Source organism: Triturus cristatus, chromosome 8 (assembly GCF_964204655.1).
Source record: "Triturus cristatus chromosome 8, aTriCri1.1, whole genome shotgun sequence".
Lineage (NCBI taxonomy): Eukaryota > Metazoa > Chordata > Amphibia > Caudata > Salamandridae > Triturus > Triturus cristatus.
The window spans coordinates 1,552,630,597-1,552,652,899 of NC_140591.1; the positions used below are offsets into that span (position 1 = coordinate 1,552,630,597).

At 45.2% G+C, this 22,303-nt stretch overlaps 1 protein-coding gene across 1 annotated transcript in view; it reads left to right on the forward strand.

The window, feature by feature from the left end:
- TAF10 (TATA-box binding protein associated factor 10) overlaps nucleotides 1-10,056 on the forward strand; it is a 46,342-nt gene extending 36,286 nt beyond the window's left edge. Inside the window, exons 4-5 of the mRNA XM_085623461.1 lie at nucleotides 8,483-8,597; nucleotides 9,244-10,056. Coding sequence (XP_085479587.1) covers nucleotides 8,483-8,597; nucleotides 9,244-9,333 — 205 coding nt within the window. The 3' untranslated portion in view covers nucleotides 9,334-10,056. The remainder of the gene's footprint in view (nucleotides 1-8,482; nucleotides 8,598-9,243) is intronic.
- Nucleotides 10,057-22,303: the final 12,247 nt, after the last annotated feature.

Sequence of the window (22,303 nt, forward strand, 5' to 3'; positions counted from 1 at the left end):
TTTCGCGCCCCACTCCCCCCTGCCCAGGGGGGACAGATCTCGACCTGTACCCTTCCAAACCGTTGCCTCCTAATGACACCACATCATATCAGAAGCTCGTCAGCAGGGCTGCAGCATACCACCAGGTCCCGCTCTATAAAGATCCAATGGAGGAGGATTTCTCTCTGAAACTATATCCAGTAGACATAGGGCTGCCCAGTACCTCCCTATGTTAAAAGGTATGATGCATCACTCTGACATCTTTAAAGACCCTGCGCGAGCACCTTATCACTCCCAAGGTCGACCAATACAAAGCCACTCCCTCAGTCACCCCTGATTCACTAGTTGTGCCGGTAAGAGGGCTAATTCACAAACCACAGCTGAGACGCCACCTCCTGATAAAGTCTAAGCTCATTGATGCTTCAGGAAAACGAGAAGCGGCTCGTTCTGCAAATTACTGGCGGATTGCTAATACACAAGGCCTGTTTGCCAGGTATGATCATGCCCACTGAGATGAGATGGAAGCACTCCTCCAGTACCTCCCAGAAGAACATAGGAAAAGAGGGCAGGAACTCTTAGCAGAGGGCAGGTACTCTTAGCAGAGGGCAGGTACTCATTGCAGCGGGCAGATTCTTTTCCAATACCCCCATTAGGTGGTCTCTAGACTCCGCCGATACAGCTGCCAGGGGTCAGTGTGTTACGCAGACATGCTTGGCTGCGTATATCTGGTTTGAAGCCAGAAGTCCAGCAAACACTTCTAGATGTCCCCTTTGACAAGGAGCACCTCTTTGGCCCACAAGTGGACCAAGCACTTAGAAAAGATGAAGGACACTGAAGTTGCCAAGTCCGTGGGTGTTCTCTGAGCACCCACTCCCGTGACTCTTTTCGCTGCTGCTCCTATAGCGCAGGGTAGAAAGTAGCATCTTCCGATGCATCACATCACCCACAGAGTCCCAGCTCCCCTTCATGAGGCGATTATAGGGGCACGTATAGGGGTAATAACTTCAACAGTCATGGTAGAAGTGCTTCCTCGTGTGTTGCCACACCCACCACAAAACAGTGACTCTCTTCTCCTTCCCCTGATCATGTAACACCTGTCTGGGTTGATTACAACAGTTTCTCCCCACCTGGCGATCCATAAAATTGGAAAAATGGGTGTTGGACATTATCCAACATGGTTATTGTCAGGAGCTTCTCACCACACCTCCAAACATTCCACGTCACACTCACAAACTCTCTCTGAATTATCAAACAGTGCTCTAACAGGAAGTTTAAGCTCTCTTGCTCAAAGAAGCAATGGAACCCGTCCCTCTTCAACAACAGGGGTATGCTCCCTGTACTTTCTCATCCCCAATAAAAGACCGTTTATTAAGGCCCATTTGAAGTCTAAGGACCTTAAATCATTGCATCCTGTCGGAGCATTTCCAGAAAGACATACTTCAAGATGTTTTCCCACTTCTCCAGCAAGATGACTTTGTCAGCACTAGACTCAAAGGACGCCTGATTTCACATTCCAGTCCACCCAGCACCACTACAAATACCTCAGGTTTGTCATAGCTGGCAAAGATGATCAGTTCTCCCTTTTGGGGTGACAACTGCACCCCGAGTGTTCACCAAATGCTTAGCAGTGTTAGCAGCACATCTACACAGACAAAACATCCATGCCTTTCCTTATCAGGACTATTGGCTTATCAAAGCCAGCACCCTTCCTCTGTGTCACCCACACACTCGGGTCACTATAGACCTACTCCATCAACTAGGGTTTACCATCAGAGTACAAAAATCCTGTCTTCATCCTTAACCGGTCCAGCCGTATCTAGGGGCCATTCTAAACACACACATGGGGTTAGCCTATCCCAGTTTAGCGAGGATTAAACCTTTCCAAACACTAACAAGTGACAGTCAAAACAGTTATGTCTCTGCTGGGTATGATGGCCTCTGGCATCGCCATAGTACCACATCCATGATTACACATGCATCCCCTGCAGGAATGTCTAGCACGCCAGTGGTCTTTGTCGCAGGGTCAGTTAGGAGATCTAGTGTTGATAGACAGCCAGACTCCTCGCTCTCTGCTGTAGTGGAACACACAACTTATTAAAATGGTGCCATTCCTCGACCCCGTTCCACAAATCATTCTCACAGCAGACTCCTCCCTCACAGGATGGGGACTCCCCTACAGGATCTCGCAGTTCAGAGTTTCTGTGACACTGAACACAAAGGTTTCCACTTCTACTACGTTGAGCTTCAAGCTGTTCACCTAGCATTGAAATCTTTCTTTCCTCACCTTGTAGGCTTGGTTGTCTTAGTCCAGATGGACAATACGATAGCCATGTCCTAGGTACAAAAGGGGGGCTGGGTGGGCACGACTGATTCTCTGCAGTTATGATGCCTACCTCCAACTATTTGGCATTGGGCGATACATCACAATATCCAGCTGTTAGCGGAACACCTCCCAGGAACAAACAATGACTTTGCCAACCTCCTCAGCAGGATTCAGCATCAAGTCAACGAGTGGAAACTCCACCCAGAGTCATCCTTCCATACTTTCACAATTGGGGTTTCAACATATATAGCTGTTTACAGGCGATGCAAAATGCCCAAACTTCGCCTCCAGGTTCCCACACTGCTATCCAAGGGCAGTGCTCTATGGATCAACTGGTCAGGGATATTTCCCTATGCTTTTCCACTTCTCCTTCTTCCGTTTCTGGTTCAAAAGCTCAGGCAAATGTCTCACCCTCATTCTAGTAGCTTCCACTTGGGCTTGTCGACCCTGTTTCACAACACTACTCATACTCTCAATTGTTCCCCACAAGAAGCTTCACTTCAACCCGGACCCTCTCACTTAGAACCATGGAGAAATCAGGCATCCAAATCCAAGGGAACTCAACCTTGTGATTTGTCTCCTGTGGTCATAGAGTTCGGTTACCTCAATCTCCCACCTGAATGTATGACAGTTCACAAAGAAGTTTGTAGGCCTACAACTAGAGCATGCTATGTAGCTAGATGGAAGCGATTTGCCTTTTACTGCCATAATAAACACATCGATCCATTAAATGCAACTGTTTGTTTGCTACCTTCTCCATGGACAAAACTCTGGCCTTGCCTTCACTTCAATATGCTTACATTTGGCTGCAGTGGGTGTCTATCTCCAAAACAGGCAACACATAACTTTGTTCAAAATGCCAGTTATTAAAGCCTTTATGGAAGGCTTTAAAATGAATGATTCCACCCAGAGTTCCACATGTACCTACATGGAATATTATCATTGTTCTCACCAGCGTTATGAGTTCAACTTTTCAACCATTACTTAATTGTTCCCTACAATTTCTATTGGAAGGTCACCTTTTTAAGTGGCATTACTTATATTGGGCGTGTCTGTGAGCTCCAGGCACTAACCTTATAAGAACCTTTCATCCATCTACACAGGGGTAAGGTCGTCCTTCGCTCCAACCCAAAAGTCCTTGAAATTATGTGGTCTCCCCTTTCCACCTTAACAAATCAGTTGTTACCCGTTTTCTTTCCTCAACTAGACTCAGTTGCAGAAAGGGATCTTCATACACTAGTTGTTAAAAGAGCTCTAATGTATTACATTGACAGAACCAAAGATTTCATTCCAACCAAACAGTTATTTGTTGCTTTTTAGCCCCCTCACAAAGGAAAGGCCATTTCCTAATCTGGCATTTTTTTTTTAAACTTCTTTTCATTAAACCATAGTCAGCATTCATAAACATGATCGTAATCCTACATTGGGTTGAGTGCATTTCCAATGGCATACACATACTACTATGCAAAGACATGTTGCATTAATGGTCCCTTTGGAGTTCAACAGTCCAATTCACTCAGCCCCTGCAACCTCCCCACCTAACCAGACGATACCCTCCCTAAACCCCTGTATTCTTCCCATCGCTGCCAGAGTTTCGCCCATTTCTTTGTAATCAACATTTTTTGATGGACAGTTAAATGTATTAAAACGTTACGCCAATGCTAATTGTACTTTACCTACACTCCCCCTAAAGAACACTCTACTTGTAAAATGGGGGCTTCCACAGCTTTCCCTGGCATTATGCCAATAGCTGACAGATGTAAGGCAGCTACATGGTCTGTGCCACACTGACTCAACATTATTGTGTGGATGTTCTAGCAAGCCACCAAGCTAAGATAGGTCAGGCAGTGCTACGTACTCTTTTCCAAGCAACTGCAACATCCACAGGTTAGTCACGGCTTTTGGAGAGCACTGCTTTACAGTCTGTACAAAGCATGTGTATCAACAGCCACACATGCCTCAAACGGATTGTTACTTACCCTGTAAGCATCTTTTCTTGGCATGTAGTGCTGTAGATTCACATGCACCTACCCTCCTTCCCAGACACATGTGGCCGTTGCAGTTTCTTTTATCTTTTTCATATTCATGGACATCTCTTTACTGATACTTACTCCTAATTCCTTCTCATCCGCCTACGGGAAAACAATCGAACAATGGCGTTGATGGACATTATCACCAAGAGGAGCAGTCACTTTACCATGTGACTGGAAAGACTTCTTTGGGCAAAAAAAAACTTGCACACATTCGGACCCAACACTAGATGGCAGGCGAATGCAACACGTGAATCTAAAGCACTACATGTCAAGAACAGATGCTTACAGGGTAAGTAACATAATCCTTATTGTTCCTGCTTCCTGCCTATCTCCGTTGATTAATAACTGCTTCCAGCCGAAAGCCATTTAGGCAGGAGAGCAGTGGTCAGGGTCGCTCTGCAGTTAGTTCTCCCTTCACATAGAATCTCCACATTATAAAAAGCAGGTGTTCCTCGGTCCCTACCAAACTGTAACTACAGGCACTTGTTTTAGAAACTTATTTTGCATAGAAAATGCATAGGTTTCACGTGTCCTCATCCTATTTTCAGCCAATCTAAGCTTCTTAGACACCAGTGTATCCCGCTTCCTGCAAAGTACTGTTGGCTAAAATGCCAGGACAGGCTGAAGGTGTCACACAGGTATTGGACCATTTGGCAGCTATAAACTCAATATAACAAAAATATGCACATCAGAGCCCCTCGGTAAATATAGCCTGTCTTGGAGGGTACCAGGGCTATAGTTGTGATTGGTGCATTCTGGTGCCCCTTCGTTGGGGACTTTATGAAGGCCACAATCCTTTCATGGCAGAAAAAAAAGGTACCCAGACCGCGGGTTACACCAGCCATACGGATACCCATCATACCACCCTCAACACTATTGTTAATACTTTATCCCTCAACAGTAGTCAGCATATAGATCATTCCACACCCAAACTTACAGTAAAGCCTCAACCTAGTGCCAAAGGTTCAGGACGCTAGATCTCATTGACAACTCGAAGGCACTGGCTATTGTCTTCAGACCATGTGTGATTTTGGGCTCTGAAGTGGGCAAATTTCCTATACTTTACAACAAGCGTGCAGAAATAGTCCACGACAAGTGGGTGTGTGATGTCATTCAGTGGCCATAAGGTAGACTTCATTCAGCGTCCAACACAACCCCTCAAACAAGTTGAACCCAAGCACTTAAGTTTGTTAGCAGCTACAAAAAGGAGCCATACAGCCTGTCCTAAAACATAAAATTGTCTGGTTCTATATCAGGTACTTGTTTACAAGGAAGAGGGCTACAAAAGAAAACAATCTTTCCGAATGGTAACACCGTAAGAGGGGCTACAGTTTATTATAAATAACGAGCACATGACATTGTTAGATCTCAAGGATGCTTATTTCCACATACCAATTCACAGAAAACATTGCATTTTCCTAAGATTCTAGGAAGCTTGTAGTCCTTTCAGTTTTGTCCGAATGTCCACCTCAGTAGTGGCTCATTTCTGACATCTAGAGCACCAGACCTATCAATATCTGGACAATTGGATGGCACAATGCTTGTTTTGCCATCTACAAGACGCTTTGTTACAGCTTGCTTTAGCTGTTCAAGGTGAACGTAAGCAGATTCTTCTTGACACTGTCTCAATGACTACAGTTCTTGGGAGCAGCCGTAGATACAAGAAGAACAATTATATATCCAAAATACCATACTTGCTGCTTCATCATCCGGCTTGCCAAGCTTTGGAGAGTGAAGTCAAAGTACATCGCGGAAAGTGCCTTCTAGGCAGTGTCTGTTTGTAAATTTGCCAGGGAAGAGGGTGGGTGAGCCACACATGCACACATACTCATTCACAACCATGCATTCACAAATACACGCACACACACCAATTCACAACATTCACTCGTAAAATTCATACATGCACACACCAATCATTCAAAAATAAAAAGCTTACTTGCCCTACCGCTCTCAAAGGAAAGCCGTGGAGGTTCCAGGAGGGTTGGAACTTCGGCCTTCTCTCATTGACTGACTTTGGGTCTGCCAGTGAGAGGAGGCAACGGTTCCTCACTTGTCACTGAGTGAAATAGGCTAGTGGGACTTGCTGACCCCATCCCACTCTGTGGCAAGTTGTCATTGATTGACTCTGTCCTGGGCAATTCATGACTTAAAACTGAAGTGCCCAGGTCCAAGGCAATCTGTGAAGCTCTCCCTCGTCGCGAGGGAGAGGGCGTTGAGGCACTTTTGCCAGGCTGAGGTTGTCACGGCCACAGGGCTGTGAAATTCTCAGCCTGGCCTAGTTCGGCTCTGGCAGTCCATAGTCTGTGCATTTAGTGCATATCTAGCTCCTGGCTGCCTGACCTGAACAAGAAGATATTCTGTCAGGATGACTTTTGCTCCGCTTGACAGACTCTTCTCTGGAAAAAAGTGAGTGGGTGTTGCACCTTCACCCGTATGGACGGCTGCTTCTAGGCATGATGTGGTAATGCATAGTCTTAATTCTCCTTTCACACTCCAAGCCCACCATGTCTTACCTGTTGGCACTGGCTAAATGAGGTCTGAAACATGCTTCAATAAACGTTAATCTGATGGCAAGCTCACATTACAGCACTCCCAAATGAGCCATTACTTAGGTCCTTTAGAATTGTTATAGAGTTCTTAAAAGGTCTATTCAGAGTGTACCTGTCACCAAGACCCCTCCAGCAATGAGGGAACACAATACTGGTCTTTTTGAGTTGGTGTCCAAGCCTTTAAATCTAATCCACTGAAGGATATACAATGATTCACCTGGAACACCACAACTATACTAGCCATCGCATCAGCGAGATGCGTTAAGTGAAATCCAGGCTTTAACAGTTGGAGAACCTTACTTGCACTTCCCCAGAGACAGTTACTTCAAGATGACACCCTGTACTTGAATGTGTATTAAAAAAACAGAAGTAGGTAAATGGAGCTAGATAAAAGACCAGGCCTAGCCATGGGTCCTGTAATGTCTGTGGGATGCAGATACAAAAACCACTTTCATGACAGGAGACCGTTTATGCGACCATTCCTGGGTGGAGCCTAAGGAGATTCTGCTGGTGATAGGGTAGGTTGTTCATTTTCTTTTAGGCAAGTCATGTAGTTCCTGTGGGGGAGGCGCCCCAATTCATTTTGTAAAGACTGGGACAAGGAGGTGTTGCAGAAGTAATATTGTTACTACTTCCAGTCCAGCTGGATAGCTGCTTGTGAGAACTGAATCTTTCACATTTCCTTAAGCTGCATACTGCTGCAACCTACAAGTGGTCAACTGATGTGCACTAGAAAAATTTGACAGATTGAATTAGTATCTAGCTTTATTTTTTAACAACCTTAACATTTTGGGTTAAGGAAACAGGACGCAAATGTGCAGAGTCATCTTGTACATCCTTGAAAGATATTATTGGGAGGCAATTGGTATTCAGCCACACCCCAGAATAACATGACATGATCTATCTAGCAATGGTCCATGTCCTCCAGTTCAGAACGTGTTGCTAGATCTCTCCTCAGCCAGTCTTGAACATTACTTTTTATACAAAATATACAGCAATTCTTAGCACCAACGTAGCCAGGAGGGGTCATATCGATATTAGACCTGGCAATCGTTAGTCAGGCCGGGTCATCCTCTGTGATGGAGGAAGACATCACCCACAAATCTGAGGCCCGTAGTGTTTTGGACATTGTCAGGTGTAAGCAGCCCATTCAATGTTATCGCCTTATGTAAGTGGTGAATGGTCGCCATGTTGTATAGAATTTGACCACCCTGTCACTCACAATAGCTGTGAGTTTCTCCATAGCATAGAGGTTCCACACACTCCCCCACCACATGTTAAGTGAGGATGCCTGGGGTTGTTTTTACATCTGCGCGATACACAGTTGGACTGCTAGAAAGAAGTGAGAGAGAAGCTGTCCTGACGGAGTAAATGTGAAGAAGAGCCTGTCCGCCCCAGTATCTAGCTTTTAAATTGTCTGTAAACACTTCTAATCATGAACCTGTCAGTCCCTCCAATTTAACTCCGCCTAGGTCTAGAAAACTGTTAGCTAGCCTCTCTTCTAATACGCCAGTGTATAAAATTGATATTTTTTTTGTTTTGAGAAATTTGAGACAGTTTTTGAATTTATTCCAAGTATTTGCTATTGTTTTCTATAGAATTCGCTTAATATCTTTGGCTGCCCAGAAGTTCATTTCGGATATTGCCAATGATGCCTTACAACATTGCAAGATGAAGGGAACAGCCTCGGTTAGCTCTCGCAACAAAAGCAAGGTATGTACAGACACGTCTCGTGTCTAAAAGAGTAAATTTGGCCCTTAATATTGTTAAATTATTAGAAGCTAGAGTTAAGATTTGCGGTCGTGATCCGAAAGACCTTTCGATATTTCCCACCATAATATGTTCACCCCTTACTTATTAGTTATGGTTCTGGCAATTCAATTGGATGTCTTGTTATTACTAACAAATGCCTCTATGGCCCTAGTGTACCTGTGCTAGCTTGTGGTTTTCACATAACTGCTTTCTAATCTCAACCCCTAACTCCAAGAAACCGTTGCAGCTGCAACACACCAGCCTTCTATATAGGCTCAGGTCTCCATGGCATGCACAAATGAAGAAAACAAATTTGTAGCGATATCATGACTGCTGTGTATATTTATCTCTATACTTGGTCTGAAGAGCATTGACAACATTTACTAGTGTGCTATTTAATAACACTGTTCGCTGTGTGTATCTTTGAATATCCTCACTTCGGGGAGATTATGTGAAAGCCTTTGAATTTCTGTATTCTCTGCCCACAGTATTCATTTTACTATAATTAATGCTTCTCACTGTGCACCTGCATCTATGTAACATATTGCCTTCTGAATTTTGTTTTTGCTGATCATTTACAATCCCTTCACTATTGTCTCTTATTCAGGATAAAAAATACACACTCACCATGGAAGATTTGGCCCCAGCGTTATCAGAGTATGGAATTAATGTGAAGAAGCCTCATTATTTTACCTAAATGCTCTGTCCAGCTCACAAATGTTCCAAGAGCGGTAGCCTTCTCCGATCTGCTTCAAGTAGACACCGGCCCGCTGTTGCTGCTGCTGAGGCATGGTGGGCTTTCAGCACTTGAATTCAAGAAGGTTGTAGGCATGGATTTTAGTTTCTAGGCAACTATTAGTTATGCGATTAGACGATCATAGTGGAAGTTATACACTTCTACCCAGTTCAGCTTGACTGTTGCTTATGCGTGCCTGCTGGAGGGGCCCATGCCCTGGATTTTCGGGAGACTAAACCCTAATTCTGAGAGAGGGACAACACTGGAGCCTGGACAGTTACTTCATTTAAGTTATAAATGCTAGTTTGGATGTTAGCAATATACTGGTAAGAGTCAACTGTGATGTAGCAGCAACTATCAGGGAAGCATTGAGGATGATGTGCGTGTGGTGTCCTCTGATTAAACCTAGAGGAAGGGAAGTTTGGAGGTGTTCAGTTAATCTAAGACATTGCCGTTTTCTTCTACTATAAAACATAAACAAAGTAGAACCTCCACTTCTCCTATCATTGTAAATTATATGATCTTTAGTTCAGATTGAGCTTAATTTTTTGTTGTCAAATATGTTTTGTGTGCCAAGTGATCAGAAAAATAATTCAGTTGGATGTAAATTTTTATATTGCGTACAAATCAAAGCTGAATTTTCATATCACTTAACCTGTAAAATAAAGACTACTTTTTATGCTACTTTTATTCCTTTTCCTCTTAGGCAAAGTATGTTGTATTCTGTATTGTGCTTCGCTTGCTATGGTTGTTTTTTTCACACTAGAGAATGTGGCCTAAAATAGTCCTTGATATATGACCATACTAGATTTAAAATATAACCCGTTAGCTTTTCTATATTGGTATTTTTATGGCAAACCCATTTGCTTGTTGTTTTATAGTTACCAAAGTTATTTTGGAGCTCTGCATAGTGCGATTTTACTAGATTAATATCTAGCAATGTGGAGTGCCACCATCTATAATTTTCTTTTTACCATTATTTGGTTACCACCAACCCAATATATCACCCACATGTTCCAGAAATGCCTAAAAAAGACTTGCACTGATATGGTTTAGGTATGCATTACGTGAATGCAACCAGTACATTATATTGGCCAAGGGCCAGAAAGACAATTATAGGAGGCCCTGAGTACTAGGATCATGCTACCCAGGACTATGAACAAAGCACCAGAAGGATCTGCATCAGTAGGATTAAGGCCAGGAGGAGCTAGAACTACACCAGGAGCACCAGGAATTTATGGCAAAGAAGGCCAGGGTCTGGTGACCGGGACCTAAAGGACAAGGAGGACTGAGGAACTATGAAGACCATGGCCAGGGAGACCAGTTACTTCAGGACAAATGTCAGGAGAAGGATTAAAAAAAAACCCTGTTCCAAGACCAAAAAGACTAATTGCGACCAAGAGGAGTACCATGAACAGAATGAGGAAGACCGGGAGATTGAGGATTAGGAACTGTACTTGGAGGAGGACCGAAAGAAGCAGGAAGAGGAGAGCACAAAGTGGAGGACCAGTAGGGCGGTGATGAGGAGGAGAAGGACCAGGATGGAGAGAGAGACAAGGAGGTCCAGTTTAGAACCATGACTTGTGGGGGAAAAGGACAAGCCTCCAAGACCAGGAGGCTGAGGAGGAGGACCAGAAAGCAGCCCAGGAGGACTAGGGAGGTAGGAGTATGACTGAGGCACAGGTTTTCCTTGGACCCCTCATCTTTTCAACCCATTTAAAGACCTGCTTAACCCCCCCTCAGCTATCTCAAAATGCAGACTGTTTGTGACCAATTAAAGTAGGACAGCATTGCAATCACATTTTACCTTGCTGCTTATTAATGTGGGGACAGTTTGTAAAAAAATAAAATAAATAAAAATAATGCAGACGCCAACTGTCATTGGCTCCTCTCCGCACAATAGTGCCCCTCATAACCCTGTTCTCTTTCAGTTGAACCCATTTATGGGATACCATAAACTTTATTTCTAGCACCGTTTCTACACTGCTGATGCTGCAGTTTCTCTTTCGAGAAAATTACCTGTCAGAATGCAGAGAGCCTCTCATTATCAGTTCATGGAGGGGAGGTATAGCTCTTGTATACCTGGATGGATCTGGTATTTATCACTGTTAGACCAGTCCGCCGTATGGTGGTATTCCCCAAACTTTTTTCCTTTCTACCCTTCTTTTTGCTAATCTCGTTTTTTGCTGGCCTTAGGACTTCACACTTTGCAACTGTTAACCAGTGCCGAAGTGCATGTGCTCACTCCTGAAAACATGGCAACACTGGATTATACCCAATTGACCTATTAAATTTACTTGTAAGTCCCTAGTTAAGTGGCACTACCTTTGCCCAGGGCCTGTAAATTAAATGCTACTAGTGGGCCTGCAGCCCTGATAGTGCCACCCACTTAAGTAGCTCTTGGAACATGTCTCTGGCCTGCAATTGCATTCTGTGTGTGCAAGTTTAAACTACCATTTCAACCTGGCAAAATAAACCTTTTGAGAGGTGGTGGCCCGCTGTGTTAGCAGGTCACGCGTGGGTTGCATAGCATATGCACAGTTATTTCCAAATTAATACTCACCCACTATAGTAGTCCAGTTTTTATCATATTTATTTCCTTCCTTTTAAACATGTTTTATCCATTTTGTAATGATGTAATTCGTGGCATTTTTGATTTTTAAACTCCATGTATTGCCCATCCAGGCCTATACATGAATATATATTGAATTTACAAACATCCACCAGATTCGGTACATTTCCTTTACTCCATGCATTTCGGTTTTAGCAAAACCTTCCTCGTTTAAAAGGAAGGAAATAAATATGATATAAATTGGACTACTTCAGCGGGCCACCACCTCTCAGAATATTATGTCAAGGTGTGAAAGGAACGGTGCACAATTTACGGGTGCTGCACGCAAAATTGAAAAAAGAGGATATTATTACAGTAATGTGAAATATACAAGGTGTGCTTCAGGACATTCTCTGTCATGTCGTAAAATAAAACTTTTGCCAGGTCAAAACCTTCCTTTTTAACACATACATGTAAGTCACTCCTAGTGTAGGCCCAGAAGGCAGGGTGCAATGTATCTAAAACGTAGGACAAGTTTTACATGTCCTGGTTGTGAAAGAGCCTACCTCTCCCATAGGATAACATTTGAGTTACTTTATTACATTTAATAAGCTGTATTTTCCAAACGGGAACAGGTAACTAGTTCATGTTTGTTGTCTTTGGAAATGTTATAGAAACTCATAACTTAAGTTAAAATCAACAGGGACAAGTGCCCCCGCTCCCACCCCCCTACCCTGAGACCCTCATGAGTGAGTAGCCGCACTTTACAAACCCCTGATTGATAAATTAATTGATTATGCCACTTAAAGTTGGTATTATCCTGCTTTAGCGATTTAATAACTGCAGCCTGTCTCTGGACCACATGACTGGGTGTAGTTGACAGTTTGGCTTTGTGTATTCCTCCTAGACAGCCACACACAATAGTGTTTAATTGTGTCTGAATGGGCCATCACTGGCAGGAAGGAAGGAAGGAAGGGATGAGCTAGGCACAGGCCCACTTACGCTTGAGTAAGCTGTGTCTCCCTCCACACAAAGGGCTTCATTCCCCCTCTAGTTAGTTTGGAGCCAGGACAGAGAAAGTGGAATGCCTGGGGACTTCGAAGGGAATTTCTAGAAGCTTCCCCCACCTTCCAGAGGAAGAGCACCAGGTATTAAATAATGAACCTCAGACACTACTTCTTCAGTACACTTCTGGACCTGTGGCTACTGAGCCAAGATGATAGACTGCTGTGCTGCTGAAGCACTTGCTGCACTGATGTGTGGACCTACTGCCTGATGCCCTCTTGCCTCCTTGAGAAGGACTGGACCTACATCTGTTAAACCCAGAACCACCAGGGTGACTCCAAGGGCTATTTGGCTGTCCTCCTGACTTGGGACCCTGGGGCAGAAGGCTCCAACAATCGAGATCCCAGCACCCTGACTTTGCCATCTTTGAGTCCACCCTGCCAAGTAGTGTTACTCCAGTACTGGATTCTGGGAAGTGGGCCTAATGTGCTCTGCCTGCCTCTGTGGACCCAGTTGAAACGGCCCGTCTCCTCCGCTGCACTGCACAACCTTGAGCTGAACAGACTCATTGCCGCTGGTACGTGGTTTGGACCAGTCACAAAGATCTGCATTGCCTTTGTAGTCTCTTCGGAACCACCAATGTGCAACGCTTCCTCTGTGCAGGCCCCCACATTCCTCGTTGAATGCAGCCTCAACGATGATGCCAGTCTTCGCATCGCAGCCTCACAGCTCCTCGGAACCTATGCATCGCCATACTCTGCAGCACGTCTTTGCAGATCTCGCAACGCTCCGTAAACCTAGAATTAAGGTACTGTGTTCAGCAGGCCTAACTGGGTCCCTGTAGCTCCACTGCGGTAGGCCTGAACTTGTGACTTTTTCCATGTCCAGCGTGATCAGATCTTCACAGTTGGCTCTTTGTGCTTTTTGGCGCTATTTTCATTGAAATTTTTAAACCTGCATATCTCCAGTTCTACTGATTGTATTGTTGTTTGTTTTGATCTTGTTTTGGTATGGGATCCTTTTGTGGTGTGTTTTCAATGTGTTACTGTTTGATGTGTTGCACAAGTACATTATACTTTACTCTTAAGTTAAACCGGACTGCTGTGTGCAAAGCTACCAGAGGGTTGAGCACAGGTTAATTTAGGTGTGGCTTGTGCCCCACTTAAACAAGGATGGTGGTCGCTGCTTCACCAGTGCTTGTTCCCCAGTCAACCAACTCCCCAGTTTCTTGCAATCACAAACCGGATATAGAGCTTCCACTGGAATATGGAAACTGAAGAAAAAAGGATGATATAACTTAAATAAAGGTACCCAACAACTCAAAACTGAGCCAAGCTGTGCCATCCTTACCTAGTTTCCAAATCATTGATCAACCTCTGAAGGCCTCTAGAGCTTAAATACACCAGTCCTCTTTTGCAAACCAATCCATAAGAAAGCCATTGAGCTATCGTCACTTGCAGTTGGGCTCTTGTGCCGAGGCCCACCTCTTTTTGGTTATGCTTCAGATTTTCTCTGGTTTTGCAATGCTCATAGAGCTGGGGTTTGAACTATGTAATAAGGACATATAGTTTTTCTACCATATGCATCTTCCGCTGCCGTCCTGCACGTCTGCCACCTGTGGACCAGGGCCCCCTGCCAACTGTATTCCACATTAATGAAACCGATCTCAGAGCACACTCAATCACATATGAACATGAATAAGTGTCATCCTATCGTTCTTATAGTCTCCAATTCTTTTCTTTAATTGGATTCAGATTCTTCTGCCAGCCAGCACGTGTTTAGTCAGTGGGTAAATTGCATTACGGCTTCCTTAGGGCTGTTGTCTGCAGATTTCGCTCTTATAGGCGTAGCAATGTTATCCTTAATTCCAGTACGAATTTGTGTATACCAATTTAATCTTGTGGCCGGTGACTCCATCTCTTCCTTTTACCGTGTAGAAGATTCACTTGTCAGAAACCGAACACGGTGTCCCTGAAGATGGCGCAGCGCTCATTTATTAAAGTTTTTAAAAAAAATGAAACCGCACTGTCCATGAAGCGGGCGTGCGCTCCGAATTAAAGTAAAAAAAGAAGAAAAAAAAGTGCGGTGTCCCTGAAGGGGGCGGCTCAACATCGGTTTCATTTTTTTTTTTTAAACTGAGCATGGTGTCACTGAAGGGGGCGCCGCGCTCAGTATCAAAGTGAAAAAGAAATGGAAACACCTTCCCTTCCTTGACCAAGGAATGCCTGACCTCCATAATTTCCCTTGTCAAATCTGGCTCTCCGTTAGATCCTTGCCCAGCCCACATCCTTCGTCACATCTTTACTACTTGTCCAGACCCTCCCCATCACCTCCTCAATTGTTCTCTCTCCCAGGGCGTGGTTCCCAATCCACTTAAAACAGCAGTCATTGTTCCCATCTTGAAGAAGCCGGGCGCAGACCCCTCAGTCCCTGCCAACTTTCGCCCCATCTCTCTCCTGCCTTTTTTGGCGAAAGCACTTGAGCGCCATGTCACCTGCGCTCTGAGCTCTTTTGTGGAGAAGTATGGGGTTCTTGCCCCCTGCCAGGCTGGATTCCTCCCCGCACACTCTACGGAGTCCGTAGTCCTTTCGGTCCTGGACAACCTCAGGGAGGGAATGGATACTAACCAGACCCAGGCCTTGGTTCTCCTCGATCTCTCAGCCGCTTTTGACACGGTTGATCACACCATCTTGCTTTCCCGTGCCAGGGCGGCGGGGATCGGGGGCACCGCGCTGGTATGGTTATCCTCCTTCCTGAGGGACCGCACCCAGGCAGTTCGCCTGGGTGACTTTTCTGCGGACTTTCGGAAAGTTCAGTGCGGGGTCCCCCAAGGCTCCTCCCTTTCACCTCTCTAGTTCAATCTTTATATCGCCCCTCTTATTTTCTCACTGCAGCAAATGGAGGTCACCGTATTTAATTATGCGGATGACCTCCAACTCGTCTTTAATCTGTCTTCTTCCCCCGCCTCTGTTCTCAACTTCCAATCCATCATGATTCATATCCGAGACTGGATGAACCACAACCATCTGAAACTCAACCCAGATAAGACCGAACTGGTGTTGACGGGTGGCGCATCCAGCCCCTGGTCTTCTCTGTTTTGGCCCCCTTCTCTTGGTTCTCCACCTGTCCCCTCTACCTCAGTAAAAACATTAGGCATTAATCTCAATTCTCAACTCACCCTTCACTCCCAGATTAGTTCTGTGGTTTCCTCTTCTTTTCTTTCACTGCGCACTATACGCAAGGTGTCCCGTTTTTTTTCTTTTGACGCCTTGAAACTGATCACCTTGGCAATGGTCATCTCCCGCCTGGATTACGGTAACGCCTTATATGCAAGTATACCTGCATATAGCTTAAGGCGTCTACAGAAGATCCAAAACCAGGCGGCGCGCCTGGTGTTTAAATTACCAAAGTTTCACCACGTCACTCCCCTCCTTAAGTCCCTACATTGGCTCCCTGTCCGCGCGCGGGTCCAGTTTAAGCTGGCTTCCATCACCTTCCAAGCACGACTGGGCACGGGCCCCGGCTTTTATTTCATCTGAGATCATTCCCTATGTTCCCTCCAGGGACCTGCGCTCATCCACTCAATCCCTTCTCACAGTCCCGCGGTTCCGGAGGAAGAAATGGGGAGGATTGAAATTTGCGACCCTTGCTCCACTCTTCTGGAATTCCCTGCCTCTCGAGCTCAGAGCCTTAACTCTTTATCCGCAATTCCGGAAACAGCTCAAAGCTCACTTGTTTACTAAATCTTTTAACTAGTTCATTAGCAGTCTGTTCCCTTTAACTTAGCTTCGGCTTCCTTCGCCCAGTTACCTGTTAGTTGCAGCGCCATGAAACCGCTGGTGAACGTGCGCTCTATAAATAATTTTAAATTCAAATTCAATTCAAACAGCGCGGTGTCTCTGAAGCGGGCACCACGCTCAACATCAGTTTAAAAAAAATAAAAACAAATGTTTTAACTGAGCGCGGTGTCCCTAAAGCTAGCACTGCGCTCAGCATGCAAGTTAGGGCGGCATAGCTATTTATCTAGGCCTCCTGTGCAACCAGAACTGCCGTCTGCAGCTGATGCAAAATCAAGCCGCCAGAATCATTTATTAACAAGGCAGAAGATACCACGTTGGGCCACTGTTGAAGGAGCTCCACTGGCATCCAGTGGAGCAGCGTTCCATCTTCAAAACAGGATGCATCCTGTTCAAAGCTATACATGGCACAGGTCCCAAATACATATCCTCTAGTATTCACAGATACACCCCACTGAGCACCCTAAGATCTATGCTTATGAATCTATTGGTGGTTCCTAGATTCAGACGCAAACGGACAGGAGGCTCGCGTTTCTCAATACAGGGTCTACAAGTCTGGAATTCTCTGCCTACATCTTTGAGAATAGAAGTAGACCCTATGTGATTCAGAGAAAAGCTAAAGACCTGACTTTTAACCCAATCGCACGGTTAAACATGGACTTTCTTAACCGGTGACTCCAAATGAAACTCTGCGCCAAGAGACCTGTTGGTGAACGTGCACTCTAGAAATTTCCAATAACATAGCGCTCTATTAGAAAATCGGCCGCCATTGTCCTGTGTGAGCACCCTGCAAATACAAAAAGCAGCCGTCCTTATCCACATCAGTGTCAACAAACAAAATGGTGCTCACCGAATTATAACACAGACAGTGTAACAAGCCAAGTAAAAGGTCCTGTTATGGGCTGTAACAAATTCAGACAAGGAGGGACTAACAAGTCTACTTACGAATCATAAGTTAGCATTTACTAAGGACAGTGACACATGCCAATGACAAATATGGGTGGAGAGTGGGCGGGTCTTCCAGTGGATTTTCTAATACAGCATGCCTCACAGAGCGAGAAGTGCATGCGTGCTGCCGCTAGGCTCAACTTAAAAACAATCAACCCGGCGCTGCACATGAGCACCGGGAATACCATACAGATCGAAAGCCTTGTGTTATGTGTGTTGGCGATAGTGTGTGCCTTCGGTTTAAGGAGTTTCATTTGACGAGTGACAGCCTCAGAGTATCCTTCATGAAACAGGCTAAGTTTGTGTGTGTCTAACCACATTGTGAAATCTTGGAACAAGAAACAACTGGCACCGACCACCATAACTCAGAAAGGCTTGGAGGCAGTGCATAATTTGAGCTGGTTGTTGCACTTGCATTGAAACATGAGACAAAATGCATGAAAAATGTTTATACAACGGTGATGCTGTCGCTGAAACAGCATATACCTAACACCATGTTTGAATCTGAAGAATCTTAGAAACCATCTTTTATATTTAAAATATAAATTTTGTTGCCAATAAAAGATAAGTGAACACCGTCATGTCTAAAAAAAAAAAAAAAAAAAAAATTGATAGTCTTCTTTTGTGATTGACTCGTGAATCAACCAATATAATCCAGCACTATGACAAAAACGATGTAGATCTCTATTCACTTTTCTTTGTGCTCTCTCGATTTCTGTAAATCTCTCTGCACCTCTCCAAATTCTTCGTGGCATTAATGCCGTTAAAACAAGCTGTGTGTTGGGCCAGGTCTTTGATAAAATTTCAAGATCTGTTTTCATTTCTATAATTAACCCAAGACCTTATAATTGCACTAAGTCATTTTCACCAAGATGAATCCGCACCACTGCAGGTCTACTTTTACAAGAGAGCTTGTTCATTGGAGGCAGTAGCTGACCCCACTTCATGCCACTTTTCCCAAACCATGAAACTAGAACTTTCTCAGAAATAAACCCCAGATTCTTTCCAAAGTGTCTGTTCGAGGCATATGAGCTGCTGCAGTCACATTATTGCATTAGATCGCCGCCTAGTGTTGGGTCCGGATGTTGCATGTTGTTGTCTTGGAAGAGTCTTCGAGATCTCACGAGATAGGTGACTCCTCCCCTGGACTACAGTGCGCATGCACAGCTCCTCCATCGTCAGATTTTTTTTTTCCGCCATCGGGTTCAGATGTACTTCTGCGACACCAACTTCGACTCCGAAGTCTTCAACTTTCTTCACGACAAATCCAAGTATCTCGACGGGATTACTCTCCGGTCGATACCCTAGAACTTTACGAGACTTTATTTTCTCATATTTCCATCGACGCAGGCCTCCGGGCCTATCGACGCCACTTGGGCCTCGGGCCCATGGAAAGGACCCCCTTCAAAAAATGCCCCCAGTGTAGTGCTAAATACCCACACACGGATCATCACCCGGTGTGCAACAGATGCCTATCTCCGGAGCATAGAGAAGAAGACTGCTCAGCCTGCGCACTCTTCCGTTCCAAAAAGACAATCAGGAACCGAAGGGCCCATCGACAAGCGATGCATCGGCAAGCAGCGGCACCGGAACCGGACGATATCTTCGACGACCCCTCGGATGCCGAGGACTAGGACGATCTACAACTCGTCACAGTCGAAGAATCGGACTCAGATGACCCAATCCCATCGGGGCAGCACGTGAGTACCGATGCCCGTGTCCCCAATCACCCCACATAAGGCTCCGGTCAAGACATCGTCACAAGGCCTTCGTCACGATCGAAATATCCCTTCGGAAGCCCCACCCTCGGGCCCGGCTCCGAAGATACCAGAAAATCCTTCCGGTAGCTCGGGACCGAGCAAACCGTATCTCCCTACACCAAAAATGCCTTCGGCGCGAGAAACACATACGGCACCGGCTCCGGCGCCGAAAGACTCGACCGTTCCCAAAAACGTCGAGCCGAAGCTTCTCGAGTCGAAAAAGGTCGATCCCAAGAAAAATATCGACCCGAAAAAGTTAATCGACCCGAAAAAGACTAACGACTCCAAAAAGGTCACCGAGCCTAAAAAACAGATCGAACCCAAGAAAACGGTCGATCCGAAAAAGGACGTCTAAGTCAAAACTCACGAACCAACCAAAAAGAAGGTTCCCGAGCCAGATAGGTCGAAGCCGAAACCTACAAACCCTTCGACTCCCAACAAAAAACACAAATCTTCGGTGCCGAAACCACCAAATACAGAGGAGGAGCTGTTTTTTCCGGATCCTGTCGATCCAAAACTGAAAAGAATCATCATAGACCCTAACACAGGTCATGTGGTGCTCCACAAGAGGAAAATTCATCCTGCGTTACCCTCTCCTATTCCTCTAAAAAGGAAGGACATTGCTACTTCTCCTATTAGGCCTGTCACCCCTCCTCCTCTCTCCTATTCTACCTTATGTGCCATACACCCCCCCCCCCCCCATGCCTCCACAGCCTGTTGGGGACCCAGATAATGATCCACAGGACCCTTATGACGATCCTGATGACCCAAATCCCAACCTGGACACATGGGGATACCCATATTCACCAGATAACACACCTCTTCTGGATCCCACACCATACCCTTCAAAACCATCCCCTCCTGATGACACTATTGCATTTCATCAGTTAGTGGACAAGGCTGCTAGTTTCCACGGGGTAGATATGCATGCTGACCCTCTGGAAGAGGATTTCTTGCTGGACACCTTCCCAACCACAGGAAGAAGTGCCCGCACTCTACCCATGCTCAAAGGAGTTTTAAAACATGCACCAGAAATATTCAAAGACCCCATTAGGGCTAGGATACTCAACCCTAGACTGGAAAAGAAATATAGAGCAGCACCCTCCGACCCTACATACATCAAGGGTCAACTACAGCTAGACTCTCTAGTAGTTGCCAATGCACGAAAGAGGGCAAACTCACAAACCACTGGCGATGCTGCACCACCAGAAAAAGAGTCCAAACTACTGCAGGCCTCAGGGAAAAGGGTGGCTTCACAAGCAGCCAACACCTGGAGAATAGCTAACACACAAGCATTGTTAGCTAGATATGACAGAGCACACTATGACAAACTAGAGGAGCTACTACAACATCTCCCTGACCCATATAAACAACAGGCAACTGATCTTCTACAAGAAGGAAAGTTCATCACTAACGCCTCGATAAAGTGTGCTCTAGATGCAGCTGACACAGCCTCTAGAACAGTCAATACAAGCGTAATGTTAAGAAGACACGCCTGGCTTTGCATATCAGGTTTCAAACCTGAGGTGCAAACCACTATTCTCAATCAACCCCTTAACCACGATTTCCTGTTTGGGCCTGAAACAGATGTCCTACTAGACAAAATGAAAAAGGACACTGACACCGCCAAATCTATGGGTGCACTACAGTCTTACCAATCCAAACGTTCCTTTCGTAGATCCTCCTATAGAGGTACAGGGAGAGGGAATACCACACAAACCTCTCAAACTTTCCAAACTACCTCTCAAAACACGTTTCAAAAAGGCAGAGGAGGATATAGAGAAAACAATACTAAAGGCAGAGGTAACAACAACCACCGTACCTCCACCACTCCCAAACAGTGACCTCCTACACCTGCCTCCGGACCACTTAACACCAGTCGGAGGCAGATTATCACAGTTCCTACCTGTCTGGGAATCCATCACAACAGACAGGTGGGTGAAGCAAATTATCCATTCTGGTTACTGTCTGGAACTTACATCTACCCCGCCCAACATACCACCCAAACACAGGCCAATGTCAGTGGAACATACCATACTATTGCAACAAGAGGTCTTAGCGATGCTACAAAAGCACGCTATAGAACCGGTTCCCCTGCTGCAACAGGGAAAAGGAGTTTACTCCTTCTATTTCCTAATCCCCAAAAAAGACGGCTCCCTCAGGCCCATTCTCGACCTTCGTCCCCTCAATCACTACATACACTCAGATCATTTCCACATGATCACACTTCAACAAGTACTACCACTACTACAGCACGGAGATTTTCTCGCCACGCTAGATCTCAAAGACGCATACTTTCATATACCCATTCATCCCGCGCACAGGAAATACCTCAGATTCGTAGTGCAGGGACAGCACTACCAATTCAAAGTCCTACCCTTCGGGGTGACAACAGCACCAAGGGTGTTCACAAAATGCTTAGCAGTAGTGGCAGCACATCTACGGAGACAACATATTCACGTGTTTCCATATCTAGATGATTGGCTGATAAAGGCCAAATCACATCACCAATGTCTGCAGCACACTGTGACCACAATCCATCTATTACACAATCTGGGATTTTCCCTCAACTACCCCAAATCCCATCTACAACCCTCCCATATACAGCAGTATCTGGGAGCAACAATAGACTGCACAGTAGCAAAGGCTTCCCCAGCCCCAGCCAGGATACAGAACATTCAAGCTCTGATCCAAAGATTCCAACCTCAGACTCTCTTGCCAGCAAGGGTGTTTATGCAACTCATAAGCATGATGGCATCTTGCATATTCATAGTCCCACATGCTCGGCTACAAATGCGTCCCATACAGGAATGCCTAGCAACACAATGGAACCAGGCTCAAGGGAAACTAAAGGACCTAGTGTTGGTAGA